The sequence below is a fragment of the Rousettus aegyptiacus genome, unplaced genomic scaffold (genome assembly GCF_014176215.1).
Source record: "Rousettus aegyptiacus isolate mRouAeg1 unplaced genomic scaffold, mRouAeg1.p scaffold_m13_p_2, whole genome shotgun sequence".
NCBI classification, from domain to species: Eukaryota; Metazoa; Chordata; class Mammalia; order Chiroptera; family Pteropodidae; genus Rousettus; species Rousettus aegyptiacus.
This window is the reverse complement of record NW_023416295.1, coordinates 130,972,593-130,989,305: the sequence shown is the minus strand read 5'-3', so window position 1 is coordinate 130,989,305 and position 16,713 is coordinate 130,972,593. Positions and strand designations below refer to the sequence as shown.

The following is a 16,713-nucleotide window of genomic DNA, read 5'->3' as shown; positions in this document are numbered from 1 at the left end:
GTCAAGTCCCTGCCATTTGAGGAAGGTGTGCCAGGCACAGTGGAGAAGTAAACAGCCAGCAGCCCCTTGAGATGCCAAGAGGGTGACCAGCTAGGTCTGTCATTGGGAGGAAGCACAGCCCTGGACTTCCCTCTCTGCACTTCAATGCTCCAAAAAGGTGCCGTGTTGAGAGCCTGTGCTTAGAGAGAGCAGCCCTCCCCGCCCCCACCCCGTCACACACAAACCCAAAAGCCACACCTGGCCGGGTTCTTCTCTGGTATCCTTTCCCCTGCCTCTGCAGGCCAATGTTCCCACCATCTTCTCTTCTGGGCCTGCAGCTCTGCTGTCCCCTTGCCCACTGACACACCTTAGGGAAACCTCCTTAACTCACCAAGCCCCCATCTCTTAAGCTATTAAATGAGAATTAAAACTGCTTCCCTCACAGAGTTTTGTGGGGATTGAGATGAGATGAAGGAGTCAGATTCCTGGGGCCTGTTTGCTCTCTGTGGGGAAGAGGGTGGAATGCAGATGAGCAGCTCAAGACACAGCCCTGCATAGTTAAGGAGTCCAGCTTGGAGTTCAAGTCTTGCTGTGCAACTTCGAGTAACATAAACTCTCTCAGTTTTAATTACCGTACCTCATCTATAAAATGGGGATTCTTGTACCCACCTTGTGGGTGGTTGTGAGGATAAGATGAGACAATGGATGAACTAAAACCATTATGCAAACAGGGCCAGGCTCCTCAGAGTGAGTGTTCACTAAACTAGTGTGAAAAGAAACCCTCATGTACACATCTGGGACCCCAGCCACACCCCAGTTCTGAGCTTCTGTTTTCCTGAGTGTTCGAACCTGAGCTCCTGCTTCTCTGTGGTGTGGGAACCTCTCCCTGCGGTCTTCAGTTTTGCCTCAGAAGAGGAGGGGCCAGTAGGGCCAGGAGATGGGCTGGGAAGGGGTGGGAGAGAATATGCACCCTGCTGGCAAGGGTCAGTCCCAGGAGCTGGAGATGAGAGCCGCAGAGTCCCCAGCCCTTCTCCACGTGGGAGCTGCGACCGCCCTGCCCTGCCCTGCCCTGCCTGCCTCATCGGCATAGTTAACAACAAATGGCAGAGCTCATGTGAGAACCTCAAGGAGCAGTCCCCTACTGGCCACCTCCGGCCCACACCCCAGCCCGGCCGCAAGTGCCAGCTCCGACCTGCAGGGGGGGACGTCGTCCACCAAATGCACAGCTGCTGCACTTCCTCGTCCCTGAGTCCTGAGTCTGGGCTCCAGCCAGATGGGGTGTGTGGGGGTGGAGGACAAGGGGAGTCATTCAGGCTGGGTCCCCAGGAGCCACCAGGAAGCAGCTACCCGCAGTCCCCCCTCATCCCACCATCCGAGAGTGGATGCAGAAGAGAGGGGATCTCTCTTCCCCACTCAGTCTCCACAAGACTCAGGTACTGGCACAGCCATGACTGTGAGGCTGGCCTCTCCCCAGCAAGGCTGGCCCAGCAACTTGCGTCCCTTTGTGGGCCTGTGGGGGACAGACCCTCGGGGCGAGTGGGGCACCCAGTACGAGGGAGTTCCAAGCCCGGACAGAGGGCGAGGGTCCGCCCAGGGCTTTGAGTGGACAAGTTGCGGCAGTTGGTCTGTGTGGTCAGCAGAGGGCGCTGTGCTCCTTGGTGGCTGATTCTCCACTCGCTGCTAGGTCCAGTCTCACAAAGACCTGCGCACACAGGAGCACGCACACCCTAGCCGTGCACAGCCACATCGACCTTCACTTGTACTGAAGGGCTGTGTATTAGCAGGGATTGCTCACTCCGTGCGTATGAGAGCCTTGTCAACCCTCCCGCAATACTCTTTCATAGGGCTGCTCAGGACTGGAACTAGAAGCCTTGACTCCATGTGTTCTCCGAGAGGCAAACGTGTGTGTCATACCCATGCGCACACACGTTCAGTTGCCCCTTTGACCCTCTGCTTTACCTGAAGATGGAACCCAGAAAGACTCTTGGTTCTTTTCTGGGAGGCTTTCTCCCGGTCTCACTCCCCTTCTGCCCAGGGGCTGTCAGTTTTCACCAGATAGGAAGATAGACAGGGTGACTTAATGGAGAGAACTGGGGGTAATGGCAGAGAATGGACCGAAGGTTGGCTGTCTAGATGGATGGACAGGAGGAGGGGCTGTTGGAGGATCAGCTTTCTCATCCCCTCTCTGTACCTCAGCTTCCTCCTGAGTCAGGTGCGAATGAGATCAGAACTCCTTACCTTTGTGGGGATTGGTGAGATGATGTGAGGGAAGCTCCATTGAACCTTGAATTCTTCCCTTTCAGACGTGTTTTTAGTGTCCCTCCTCTGCTCTCCCCGTACCTTCCTCCTTCTCCTCCCCCTTGTTTCCTCTACCTCGCTCAAGCCCTGAGAGGACCTCAGTCAGGGCTCATATTTCCTCTTGTGCACATGCACGCGCGCACACGCACACACCTCACATACACTTTTCCACAGAGGTGCCCACTTCAGCAGTCTGAGAAACACACAGTCACCGGACAGACAGCTATAGGCGGCCATCTGTGGGGCCTTGGCAAAGGCCTCTGAGCATGAGTGACCTCAAAGCATAACACTAGAGCCCAAGACTGGCTGAGCCTAGCAAGGTGCTGGCTGGAACTGGTGTAAGCCCTGGCCAATGCCTGACTAGCTTCAGCGGGTGAAGGAATTTGTCACAGGCCAGATAGGGCCACCGGAGGCTCTGTTCTAGGCCAGCTGGAACACAGGGCTGCTGCTGCACTTAATAATTTCAGCCTCCAGGCCCAGATTGGAGCTGCAGGTACTGCTTATCCTGGAGCTGCCACAGCACCAGGACCCTCCCACCCCAGCCTGGTCCTCACAGCTGTCTCACTGGAGAGGGAAGAGGAGTGGAAATCCTAATAAGCAATATTTTTTGACTCAGAGACACTCTCCTAGGAATTAGCACATTTATTCCCAGTGACACAAGGGGTGGTAGGAATTTTCATGTCCATTTTATAGGTCCAGAACCCGAGATCACAGAAGTTAAGCACTGGTCAGGAGTACAATATATAAAGCAATATTCACATGCTCTCGCTTGTATTGTCTTATCAAAGTCTCCCAAAAGATAGGCATTCCTGCTGTTTGGTGCTTGGTGTGCAGGTACAGAAACCTAGCTTCTAGGTAAGATGTAGGGACTGGTAAGTATCTGTCCCCAAACCCTCTATGGCCCTGTCTAAGGTGAGGGAAGGAGAGAGATGACCTGAATGTTCTCTGGGACAGCTCCTAGGCAGGGAACCCACTGTGGCAGGAAGGAATGTCACCCATGAGTAGTATGGGTGACATTCCTTCATTCCTTGAGTATTGAAAGACTCCTTTAAGCCAGGCAAACACAGGAGTCTGCACTGGAACAGTGGAAGCACTGAGGAGGCTGAAGCCAGAAGTTGTCGCTGGCTTTACTCAAGCCCAAGTTCTCCACAAAGCGTGCCTTCATTCTGCCGGGGAGGAAAATCAGGGTGGGCTTCATGGAGAAATCAGACTTGAGCAGTCTTGAAAGAAAAACAAAGAGGAATGGCATTCCAAACCCATGGTCTCTCCATTACTCTGAGATTATCAGGCACATTAAAAAGAAGCCAGGAGAGGGAGATGTGTAAACCACAGATGAGACTTGGAATGGCCAGGAGATGTCCCCATCACTCAGAGAGCACAGAGAGGGGGCCCCTAACTCAACATAAGAGAAGGGCTGCCTCTTCTTCAGGGCTGGTGAGGGCATAGGGCAGCCACTGGAGAGCTGGCGGCTGGGGAGGAAGGATGGAAAAAAGTCTTGCCTGCTAGCTTGACTGGGTGGGACAGAAGGCAAGTTGACCTGTTGGAAGAAAGCCAGAGTGAGTGGAGTACTTAAAGAGAATGGGGAAGGTTTGAAGTAGGCCTTCGAACGACGGGGAGAAAGCCACCTGGGGATGATGTAAGGACTGTTGAGCAGAGCTGCAACCCCTGCTGAGGCCAGAGACCATACACTTGTCATGGCAGCAGTCCGAATGGCTAGGCCAGTGTCTCCAGCAGTGCTCAGCAGCACGCAGATGGCAGGCAGAGGGGTGTGAGGAGAATGAAAATGGAAAGATGAGGGGTGAGGGGTGGGGGGTGGAGGGTGGGGTGGAGAGAACAGGCAGCTAGGACAGTGGGGCACTGAGGTTAGATACCAGAGGATCTGGCTGGGAGAACAGAAAGGGGGTGGGGAAGGGAATTTTACTGTGACTGAGATGGGGGAGGGTGCGTGGACAGAGCCTGTGATCAACCCTGAGATGTTTCACTAGAAGGTATCAGAGGGCCCAGTCCCAGGTGAGGGAGGGTATAAGGCTATCAGAATAGCTGGCTGAAATGAAGCAGGTATGAAAGTCACCCGCCTCCAGGTCATGCTTTCATTCATTCATTCATTCATTCAACAAATATTTATTGAGCACCTTCTATGGCCAATCCCTGGACAAGACACTACATGTGAGGATGAACAAAACTTGGCACCTGACCATCAGGGGCTCACCGTCTCTCTGGGGAGACACGTTACCACTGTGACAATACCCTATGGTGACTAAAGTGCATGAAAATGCCCAGGTGCGGTGGGAGAACACAGAGGGGTCCTCACCCAGGAAAAGAGGAGGTGACATTGAAGTTGAGCCTTAGTGATGGGTTAGGAGTTGCCCAAGCAAAGGGAGTCGGAAGGGCTCTCTAAGGAGAAGAGAGCATATTCCAAGGAGAGATCAGCATGGAGTGTTCCAGAACCAATGGGCATTTGGTGAGGCTAGAGGGTAAAGGGCAAGGCAAGGATTGGGGAGAGGTGAGGCAGGAGGAGCAGGATCCCAGAGGAGACTGGAGTCTTTGAAGGGATTTTAGCAGAGGAGCAGCAGGATCAGATTTGCATTTTAGAAAGATCACTCTGGCTGCAGTGTGGATAATTGATTGGAGCAGAGCAAGGGAGCAGACAGAGAGAATGGTTAAAGGCTTCAGGGCAGCGGGGGTGGCAAGAAGAGGGCACAGTCAAGAAACAGTAAGGATTCAAAATCAGCAGGACTTGATGCCTTTACTGGATGGAGGCAGGAGAGGAAGGATCTAGGATGCTCAAGTGCCCCCAACTAAGCTGGAGCAAACAAGAGTGCGTTTGTGGGCACGGGGAGAGAGGAGGATCCCCTTTTGAGACAGGTTGCAGTTGAGGAGCCTGAGGACAACCAGGGGACATCCACTGGGCCGGTCGATATGGCCAGGGGCAAGGTCAGGGCACCCAGATGTGGTTAAGAGGTGAAGACAATTATTTGAACTGCTCAGCAGACTCTGCTTAGGGAGAACAGCTTTGGGTAAAGACCTTCATCTGCTGCTGGGGGTAAAAGGGCAGAGCCTAGGGTCTGGGTGACCTTAGGGACTGCATAGCCATAAAAATGGCTAAGCTGCCCCCTGTGAGTTGTAACAGGAATTGTTTGGTCCTGAGAGCAGGAGCAGAGAATGGAACAGAGAGGAGCTGAGAAGGCAGGAGGCAAGTGAAGGACCAATAGCAATTCCCCTGGCAGGCAAACAGAGGTGCCCACCACCATGTGTATCATCTGATTAGCTGTGGAATAAACCTGTCCTCCATCTGCCCCCTCTGTGCCCCGACAGGCCCACATCCTTAGTAAAGTTAACTCTTTTCACATCTGCTCTCTGTGAGTGAGGTTTTAATTGGGAATGGAAGAGAGCTTCATTTCACATCTAGGTTTACAGGGCACAGAATAGTGTGAGTCCATCTGGAGGTGAAGCCTGCAGGAAGAGGGGGCCAGGAGAACAGGAGCCCGCGCCAAGCCCAGAATACACAGGACCCTCTGAAGCAGGCCTTGGTCTTGAGGATCGAGTGATCTTGTTCTAGCTAATCTGACATCAGGGATGTGAGCGCCCCGGAATCCCATTCTCACTATTGCTTCTCTACCTATAGCCTTCAGGTTGGGCCTCTGCCTGCAGCAGTCAGTCCTATCTAGCTTGGAAACTTCCTGGGAGGTTCCAGCTCAGTGCCCTGAGACATCCCCCTCCCCTGGCTGTCAGGTGAGCTCAGAGTAGAGCAGGCACGTGAGCATCACCCCTCATGCCACCCCTATACTTCCGCCCCAGCCAAACACATATAACCCTATCAGCCTGATCTTTGCCAGTCTGACTGGCACAGTCCTGGGGCAGCAGTGCATGGGGGAGCTTTAGATGGGAGCCAGCAAAGCCTCTACGCAATAAGACAGCCAGAGCAGGCCAGAGACAAGAGACAAGAGGAGACAGAGGAGACCAGAAGCAAGGGGAACAGAGGCCCTGGGAGCAGAGGAGGCTGCAGCCAAGGCACCAGGACCTAGACATGGTGGAGATAGGAGGGTGCAGCTTGGTTGGGATGCTGGGGTGCCAGCTCTGGGTGGCCATCGGCAAGGCGCTGTTTGCCGAGTTCCTGGCCACGGGGCTGTATGTGTTCTTTGGTGTGGGTTCGGCTCTGCACTGGTCTTCGGCGCTTCCCTCTGTGCTGCAGGTCGCCATTACCTTCAATCTGGCCACAGCCACGGCTGTGCAGGTCACCTGGAAGACCAGCGGGGCTCATGCCAACCCCGCCGTGACACTGGCCTTCCTTGTGGGCTCCCAAATCTCACTGCCCCGGGCCGTGGCCTACGTGGCTGCCCAGCTGGCAGGGGCCATTGTGGGGGCTGCTCTGCTTTATGAGGTCACACCAGGGGACGTCCGAGAAACCCTTGGAGTTAATGAGGTAGGTGCAGAAAGGGGTGTCTGGCAGGGCCAGATGTGAGGTGTCCAAACAGGTGGGGGGCCAGGCTGGAGAGGGAACAGGGAGGTAACCACACAGCTGCATGCTCCACATCTGCTCTGGGCAGGGCCAGGGGCCCAGGGGAATCAGTGTGTGGCCTTAGTGCAGGCAGAGTAGGAATGTGATTGTGGTTCGAGAAACAGGTGGAGCATGGAGAAGCTCTACTAAGGGGCAGGAGTTGGAGAAGGACTAGGCATTAGAGGGTTGGGGTGGCCAGGAAGGGCTGGGGCTGTAGGTTGTGGTAGGGACATGCATGCACTTCATCTTCTTCCCTAAAGTTCCCCACATGTCCCTTGCTCTTTTTTCTATGTTCCTCCCTCCCTAGCACCCTGAGACCTATTTTACCTGCCCCCCCCCCAAATTCCCCTAATCATCTATGTTCCACCTACTTCCCTAGGTCTCCTTCTTGTCAGCTTGAAAACATGCACCCCAGCTTCTCCACGTCTCCCCTTTCCCACCTGGGCCCTTGCCATCCCTCTAAATCACCAGCCCCAATCAACCTTTGGGGCAAGAAGGGTGATACTCACTTCTGCAGGGAGCAAATGTCTGGGACTGACCTAAACCCTACTGCACAGTTCTCTTTAAGTCCTGGAATTGGCAGTGGTGAGGTATCACACCCTTACAATGAAGAAATACAGTGTGTGGAGGTCTTCATCCCCTAGCAGAGCCCACGTGGGCTCCAGTATAACCCCCTCACCCAGGTCCGGAGCAACGTGTCGACTGGCCAGGCAGTGGTGGTGGAGCTGGTTCTGACCCTGCAGCTGGTGCTCTGTGTCTTTGCTTCCATGGACAGCCGTCAGGCATCAGGCTCCCCAGCAGCCATGATTGGGATCTCTGTGGCATTGGGCCACCTCATTGGGGTAAGGGGCAAAGGGGGGGCCATCGGGGGCCTAAAGGCCAGGAAGTGTCCCTCCCTGAGTTCCTCATGCCTTGGGGCTAAGGCTGTGTCCCACACTCCAGACCTACGATATGGTGCTGCAGATGCCAAAGCTGGAACTGAGGTTCTCATCCAAGGCAGAAGGGACTATCCCCTCCCAGGCTTACCTTAAGCCTCTTCATACCCCGAACCCACAATCATTCCCCAGATCTACTTCACTGGCTGTTCTATGAATCCAGCCCGCTCCTTCGGTCCTGCCGTCATCGTTGGGAAGTTTACAGTCCACTGGGTGAGACCCTCGACTGGCAGCCATGGGAAGGGGAGAGGGCCCAAGTGGGGGCATAGAGACTACGGTGGCTTTCACCAGCAGTGGGGCCATAGAGACTTAGGGAGACAAGTCCTCCTGCCGCAGAACATCTTGACCCCAGATGGAGTTTTCTCTAAGCTCAGAAGACCAGGGAGAGTATCCTGGCTCTGTACTAAATTTCTTTACAACTTCAATAGTCCAGGGTGTCCGGTGGGCTGGCAAGAAATGGGCCAGGGCAAGAGCCGCAGCCTTGGCTAACTTCAAGTCCTGGCTGTTTCCTTATTCACTTTCTCCAGCTGGACCAATTTCCAAACTTGGATAAAGACAAACAGAAATAGACACACACACCAGCAAAGACAGAAATGGCACTAGCCAAGGCTCCTGGCTGGGACAGGGGCGGCGAGAAAAGGAGGGAGGAAGGAGTAGTGAGGATAAGGGGAGTGGTGGATGGGTGCAGGACTCGTGCTTCTCAAATCTTCCACCTTGCAGAGATCACGGGGTCCTGGGAGACCAAGACAACACTAAGGAAGCAGGCAGGGGTCCCAAAGCCACCCTATGATCCTGACAGCTCATGAGCCAGGTACCTACTTCTTTCTGCCTCCTCAGATCTTCTGGGTGGGACCCCTGACAGGGGCTGTCCTGGCTTCGCTGATCTACAACTTTATCCTGTTTCCTGACACCAAGACCCTGAGCCAGCGACTGGCCATCCTCATGGGCACCGCAGAGATGGAGAAATTGGCAGGGGTGGAGCCCCAGAAGGAATCCCAGTCCAGCTCAGGGAACACCGAAATGGAGAGTGTATGTCAGATGGCATAGAACTTGGCCCCTCCCCTCAGGCTTCTGAGAAGAGCTGTGTAGGTGGGCAACATATCTTCAGGTTCTCTAGGGTGGTGGGAAGGGGGCTTTCAAGTGTGGGTTGTGGGTGCGTGGCCTCTTGTCCTAACATCTTGGGCAGGGTATGCTAATCCCTCTCCTGGGCATTACATTTCTAGATAAGTCTGGGGAGGAAATTGTTCATTTTCCTCCTCCTCCATCTCTTAATGGGACAGGGCAGAGGGAGGCAGGAGAATGCATGATTGCTTTCCACTTCTCTCATCCATCTGGACTGCAGATCCCCATGTCTTGAAAAAAGGAATTAGAGCCCAGAAAGCCACTCTGCTTATAGGCTGAGGGCTAAAGAGAACTTAGGGAACCCCAAATTCTTACCCTAGCTGTGGGGAGGAGGGGCCAGACTTCTCAGAAGACTCAGCTCCTCAGAGGGATGTCTCTGCTCTTGAGTGTGGTTTGGGGGGAGGGTGGTGCCTATGGCTCCTACTCAGACTGAGGGCTTCCTGAGGACAGTGATTACCCTCTCACAGCTCTTCATTCTTCATTCCTCACTCCTCCAAATGCCCAGGACAGGACCCCACCCTTGGGAAGAGCTGACACAGAGAGGAAGTTTTCTCAGGCTGCAAGGGAGGTTTGGGCCAGACAGGACTTTTCCAGGGCAAGCTCTTCCTGGGTGTTTGCCCGCCTTCCACCTCACAGCCCCATTCACAGAAACAATCCTGAGGGGACAGCGCCAGCCCAGCCCTCGGCCCCTGACCTGGGCCAGAAGCAGCAACTCCAGCTTTAATCTCAGCTCTGCCAGGATCCCCCAAAAGCTGTTAAATAAGTAAGTCCCAAGGATGCTAGGAACTCAGGAATGACCAGGAAACCATGGTTTTCTGTTCAATGCTTCTAATGGACTACTAGAGTCTTTATTGGTTTGTTAATATTCACGAGCTGCTGTGAACCGACTCTGCCCATGACTTGGGGTTCTATCTGGATCTTGGCTTTCCCAGCTATTAAATGGGCACAAGCTTCCCCCAGGTGCTGCTGAGAAAATAAACAAGAGGTTGGAAAATGTCTGAGGAAGTTAAAATGTTAGAAAAACAAAGTCAATAAATGATGATTATTGTCACTATTACTGTAATTATTGGGTTTGAATACAATTGCTGGTAATGGGAAGAAGAGGAAATGATTGAGAAGGAGGGGGAGAGGTTTTTCTCAGTTCATCTGCTCCACTTACAGGGGACCCTGCCTCCTTCCTGGGTCTAGTGACCTGGGAACTTTGTGTGTGTGTTGATGGTGGAGGTTGGGGGAGGGGCCCCGGAATGAAGAGACAAACCAGTAAGTCAGTTCTTCTCATCTCAGTGATGCCCATCACCATGGTACCTCGAGATGCAGCAACCAAATCCATAAAAAAGATAGATCCTTTTCCATGATGTCTCCAAAGGGGCTGTGGATGGGGGAGGGGCTGTCAAAGTCTTCCAAGGACAGGGTAACAGGGCCCAGCCTGTAACCAGTGCAGCAACCAAGTCCCCAGTGCTCTTGGCCATAGCAGCTGTGCTCAGCATTCTGTAATATTGTCAGTGTAGAATACTATTCACATTTCTCCAAGCTGAGTTGTACTCATCTATCTTCGTAATCTCTCAGAGCCCAGGGCTTCTTGTGCCCTTTGATGAGCAGGGACAGCTCTGTGTGTGTGTGTGTGTGTGTGTGTGTGTGTGTGTGTGTGTGTAGGATGTGACTGATTTGTTAAAGGTCACCCAGCTCAGTACCACAGCCCCCTAAGGTCTCCCCAGCTCCAAGCTTAGAATTTTCCAAAATAGTGCTCCAGGGCAACTTATATAAGCTGCAGCCAAAGAAAGGAAAGAAGCAGGAACTAGAAGGTTGAAGAGAGCAGGTGGTGGAGCTCCTGTAGTAGGCCCTTAAGCCTTAGACAAATCATCTCCAAGCCCCCAGAGTCGAGCACACACTGAGTGCTTAATAAAAGTTAGATGAATGAATGACTGAGGCTGGGTGGCTGGGAGGGAGGGGAGGCAATAATTGCTCAAGAGAATTCAGAACTTACAGCTCCAAATGAGCCAAGATGACAGCAGCCGAGGAAGCCTGCACTTGCAAGTAGGGGTAGCTGGGTAGAGGAGTCCTCACTCCTACTCCAGAGTGAGTAACCTCTGTCCCAGAAACTTTAGGCCAAAAGGGTAAGGGTGATTGTCTGAAGAGAGAGCTGGGGGCTACGTTCACAAATAGTTCTTTGAAGCTGTGCTGTTGGAATAGACTAAATAAGAGAAGAAAAGCTTCATGAGCAGTGAGGAATTAGGTTATAGTCTGAAGAGCATTCAAAGTTAGACAGGAATGTGTAACCAAAGGTGAGTTTCTCCTCTGCAGCCCTTTAATAGGACATCCGGCCATCTGTTTGGATGAGGGAAGGGCTGGCCTTCTGGGAGCCAGATCTCGGGGATTCCAGCCAGGGACAGTGGGCTTCACGGTCACAGCCCCTGGGCCTGGGTGGGGGACCAGGAGCACAGGGAGAACAGAGACCCAACCAGACAGACCCTTGGCATGCACTCCCTTCCTCCTATTTGTCAGGGGAAGTTTTTAATTAATGGTGTGTAATCTGATCTGGCCCTTCTCCCTGCTGAGCACTGCCTTCAATCAGCAGAGCCATCTGCAATTGCAATTCATAATTCTCCCCAAAGGGAGGGGGGCTCGGGACGAATGCCTTGGTGATTAATACAATTAGCCTTTTATGTTGATGATTGTCTTAGCAGGAGCAGATGATGCCAGCACAGAGCCTTCACCATTGGTTGGCAGGAAGCCCCTCTCCACTTCCCACCCCCACTGCTACCTCGGGGTGTAAAGAGGACAGGTCTAATCTGGGACCGCACTGTGGAAGGGGGGGAGCCCACAAACGGGTCAGGCTCTTGGACACATTTGTTGGGCTCCTCAGACTGAGGGGAGAGAAGCAAGACTTTCCAAAGAAAATCACTTTGACCTAAAGGATTCTGTGCACAAAGGTTAAAAGAAAAAAAGACTATACAAAGGTAGACTAGGTGTTGAAAGGGTTGAAAGGGTTTAAATACAGGCTTGGGCACTTACAGCTGTGTGAACTTGAGCACGTTACTTAAAATCCTGAGCCTCACTTTCCTCCTCTGGAAAATGGGGTCTATTTCTAAGGAGTCTGGAAGAATATGCAGGATGTATATGTGTGTTCAGCACCGCGCCTGACATATAGTCAGATCTCAATCAGTGGTAGCAGTTTTTACCATCATCACAATAGATTATCATTCCCTCTGCTGATGAGTCCGGCTGTCTCCCCTACAGCTTCTAATGCAGTCCAACTATTACTAAAGAAGGGATCACTTCCTCTCCTACCCCAGGCTTAGTTTGAGCAAAGAAGAGAGTATGTGAGCATGAGTGTTTTACGGGAGCAGGATCCCAAAGGAGTCAAGAATAGAATGCAAGAAAGAGAAATAAGGGCCTCCTCAGAACAGAGAAGTGGAGCATTGGCGTAATCGTGGCTGGGAGCTGGTTTGGAGGAGAGTCAAGGAATGAGAGTAAGGAGGCTGGGTGGGTATAAATGGGTGAAAAGGAAGGTTTTGAGTATCTGGAATTTCATATGGAAGCTAAGTAAACAAAAGGGGAGCAGCCATTAGAGATGAGAGTTTAAAAAGCAGCACAGAGCAAAATCTGTGATCTCTGATTCTGAGTTCAAGAGCTCTGGAACTAGCTGATTGGGGATTCTGATGAGAGACTCTGCTGGGTCAGTCAGAAGGAATCACCTCAGTCCCTCTGGGCCCCCAGCGCTGTTCTCCATGATCTGGGGCAGTGCAAGAAGAGTGCTCCTTTATCAAAAGAGATGTTAACCTGCAACCAATGCCAGGCCCAGCAAAGTCAGGGGCAAGACAGGGAGGGGAGGGAGTGGAGACCTTAAGGGCTAATCAAGATGAAGCAGCCAGCCAAGCTATGGCCACTCAGGCAGCTGGGGCAGGGGGTCCGCGCAGCCAAGATCTGTAATCACTTCTCAGGGAGGGGCAGCTACACTGAGGAGCAGTCACATATTTAGCAAAAGCTGTAGAGGGGAGGCATGATTTGTGAAGGGGGTATGTGAGGGTGGGGCATCCGATGGCACTAATTAATAGGCCGCAGCTAATGGGCAGTAAAGGGGGAAATGAAAAACTGTTTCAGAGCTCTGATTAAGTCAGGTGAAGGGGCAGTTATTGCCAGAGCTGGCGGTGGAGGAGGCCAGTGACAGAGGCAGGAGCCAAAAACTCCACCTCAAACCCATGGACTGATAAAACCAGGTCAGCAGTTAGGAGTATCTGGTTACAGAACACCAGGCTAAAGGTACTTCCTTAGCCTGGAACATGCTTCCAGGCCCTCTCTAGCTGCTTTGTTCATCCTGCAGTCCAGCTTGAATATCCTCACCTGCTAGGTTCTCTTAAGCCTTCGGCCCCCTCCCTCCTCCGAGCTCCCCCAGTGCTCTGCACCCACCTCCATCCTGGCACCGAACACATTATTTCCTAGTTATCTGAACACCTCTCTCTACTGAATTGGAAGATCTTCTTAAGTAAAATTAGATTTTTTGTCTACTTCTCATCTCAGGGCAATGGTTTCCTTAACTTGACTATTTGTCCTTTTCTTGTCAGTTCCCAAACCATGGCCTTCCCGTTTCAAGGGAGGAAAGACCTCTGCTATTCTGTATTTGTAAGCAAACTGGGCAAAAGATTGTAATACACACTCTAAACTCCTTGCCCAAAGAGAGTATCTAACACTCTCATCTCTTTTGTGTTAAGGCACACTGAGTGTTTTACTCTTATATTGTGATTTAACTCCACCAAGACATACTATTATTTTGGTCTTGGCCTCACCGATTCACAATGGCTTTCCCTGCTTCCACGACTCAGGGGTCACACATAATGGCTCTGAGGGTCATGAGTGGGACAGATTTTGATCCTGTCCTACACATTGCTTGTCTGCTTCTTTGTGCCAAATGTCCTGGGGACTGAGACTTGCTTTTCCTATATTGCAGCTTCCCTCAGACCTGAGGCAACTCCCTGTTTTAATCTCTCCACAGCTAAGTAGCAGGTTCCCTGGCCTCCACATCTGGTCTAGCTAACAGCCTATCTCCCCTAAATGGCTAATACTTCCAACCCACATAACATTGATGATAAGATGCACCACTATTTTATGAGCCACTAAGAAAGAAAAATCACATCATTATATTTGTATGATTCCATTGATTATAAGATACTCCAATTCTCAGAGATAGTAAAACATATTTCAAGTGTACCTTACGATCAAGGAAAACATCTCTCCTTCAAATCTTGGCTCTTTTAGTCAGACTTTGAAGAAAAGGGGAATGGAAAGCCAAAGGGGGACCACTCTGGAGGGTCCCAAGTCTTCTTCCTCTAAGGGAGTGGAAACTATTGCCCTTGCACACTCTCAACTCCTCTGCACATCTACTACTAGTCCAGCTTTTTAATACCCAGGGCTCTGAACACCTCCTCTCCCTCAGTGCCAGGAGGTCACTAAAGAGAACCCCACTTTTTTCAGGGAGACAAAACAAAGTACAAGCCAGGCCAAGCCAGGACCATCATTTTTGAGTAACTAATCACCTCGCACTTCAACACCATTTATCCAACTACCTCCCACCCTACTTGGGTTATCAGCCCCAGAGCCTCCAGGCCAGTTCCAGAAGATGCCTAGATTAGTCATTTCCTCCTAATCTGGCTAAGACGGCTCTGTTAAGCTGCCAACTGCGGGCAGTTCCCGTTAAAGCAAAGCAGCTGGAAAGGGCTTAGCCCTTTAATGCCAGCAGCTGTATCTCCACAGTGCGGCTGCTCTGCTGAGGGGCTGGACTCTGTCCAGAAGCATCAGGCGTTTAGCCCCAGTCAATGTATATTAACCTAGGAGGAGAGAGCAGCCAGCTCTGAGAGGAGGGGAGGCGGCTCATTTAAGCACCTCCATCCCCAGGCTTTCCTATCCAATAAGAAATATTCCAGCCCCTTCGTTTCCCTCGCTCTACTAAAATCTGGACAAATTGTATCATCTGACAGGCAGAAAGCTCTTTCTCTATGGCAGGAGCAATTCCATTTCAAAAACTCACCTAAGGACAGATCCACTTGTTAGTTCTGACAACAAAAAACCTGTAGGCCACTAACCATACAGATTCATTCTCCTGAGCTGATTTTCTTTTTTTTCTTCTGAGGCCTTAAATAGTCTTCTGACCCCCAGATATGCAAAAGTATGGACAACAGACTACCTCTTTTTGGAGAGCACTGGACCCTAGGGTTAATGAGGGAGAAAGCTGAACAGCCCTCAGAAAACCCTGGCACAGAGCAGGCTGCTGAAGAGAGATCACTCGAAAACTTCTTACTCAAAGCCAGATGGTGAACATGAGATGGGGTGAGAGCTAATGCCACTCAGGGGGAAAGCCAATAAGCTAATCCACTGACACGTTTCTAGAAGCAGGCTGATGGCTTTGGTTCAGAGATTTGCCTGTTCTTGGCTCTGAGCTTCAGAGCACACAAGATGCACATGGGTGGCCGGAGAACAGATTCCCACCAGAAGCAACTTCAAGTACCCACATCAGCTCTTCCTTCTCCCACACAGAAAACAGTCCTGGATCACCAAGCACAGGTCTTCTATTCTACCAGACAATAACTCCAACCATTAAGACACTCTCCTGTCCCAAATGCTTTTCCTAGCAGCCTGGGCCCCCAGCTCTTTTCGGGTCATCTGTTGAGTAAATAAGCACATCCACATACAGCCCTGAGTTTCTGGAATCATTTACGTACCTAATAACATACTAACAAGCCCACAATGCTGAAGAAATCTGAAATAGCAAGCACCACAGCTGACCTCCAGTGTGGAGCTGCAATGCTCAGATCTGAACCCCAGGGAAACTATAATTAGTTTGTGGGAATCTGAGCCAAATTACCTCGCTGCATTTGTCAGTTTGGATGACATCACCTATTCTGCCTACCGTACATGGGTGTGGGGAGATGAAGTAAGATAAATGAAAAGCACTCTGTATATTGTAAATCATCATATTACTTTTCCTAGAGGCTTTGTGGGGAATCGGTCCCTAAGTCCATCGTCACTGATGACCATACAAGATGTGAAGTGGCAAGCCCTTTATTAGAAGTCTAAATATCTATTTACATGTGTCTGAACCTAGCACACAGATGGTGTCCAACTGTGAGATGTGAGAGTAATGCTATATAAAAACAATGCAACTAAATGAAGCCTGGCAAGAATTAGAGGGAGAAGGTAGACAAAAGGAAAAATTTCTGCTTCCAACCCTGAGTCCGTGAAAAGTGGCCTCCTTTCCCATCCCACGTGACTGCAAAGGAGAAGGCTCCCACACACTGCAAGGTTATTCCTGGTGATGTCAAGCTGTCTGCCGCCTGACTTCGTGAATAGAAACCATCAACAAATACAGACTCTAAGAACTAGAGTCTAATAAATTACAAGTTAAGGACCTCCTGACTTGGGGCCTTCACTTATTTACAAAATATGCCAGGTCTGGGGAGCAGATTTTTTTAAACTATTAAATTCTTAGGTTAAATGGCCATTCTCCAAACCCTGTTTATACTAAAAGCACAATGACTAACATGCCCCAATCCTGCATGCTTAAAAAGCTTTTCACACCAGTAGCTGCAACTTGAGGCATGACCACGACTATCATCAAAGCACATTGACCAAGAACCTACTATGTGAGCTGTGCCAACCTAAACACTGAACTCTGTGCCACCCCTGCTTCTCAGATCTGGACTGCAAAACAGCTCTCCCTGCTCGCGCTGAGAGTCTAAGAAAAGGCGATGCCTGATTAAGCAAACCACTTGATGTACCAGGCACAGCAGTGGATCTCCCAAATGCTTTTCCAATGGGAACTCATATGCCATATGTATATGTACATGAATGTGTTTGTCTATCAGTCTGAAGCTTGAGGTAGGTAGGGAG

At 51.2% G+C, this 16,713-nt stretch overlaps 1 protein-coding gene across 5 annotated transcripts; it reads left to right on the top strand.

The window, feature by feature from the left end:
* The first annotated feature begins 5,909 nt into the window (after positions 1-5,909).
* AQP6 (aquaporin 6) lies at positions 5,910-9,854 on the top strand. 5 transcript variants are annotated; one of them, XR_001597730.2, is made up of 5 exons: positions 5,910-6,700; positions 7,459-7,617; positions 7,843-7,923; positions 8,431-8,521; positions 8,626-8,667. XR_001597730.2 is itself a non-coding variant. In XM_016151815.2 (4 exons), exons 1-4 carry the CDS (start codon positions 6,305-6,307, stop codon positions 8,755-8,757), a joined length of 846 nt encoding a protein of 281 aa, XP_016007301.1. In that variant the 5' UTR covers positions 5,910-6,304; the 3' UTR covers positions 8,758-9,854. The 5 variants fall into 5 exon arrangements, 4 of the variants coding, with proteins under 4 accessions (XP_016007301.1, XP_016007303.1, XP_016007302.1 ...); XM_016151815.2 differs by lacking the exon at positions 8,431-8,521 and having other exon boundaries at positions 8,548-9,854; XM_016151817.2 differs by having other exon boundaries at positions 8,431-8,658.
* Positions 9,855-16,713: the final 6,859 nt, after the last annotated feature.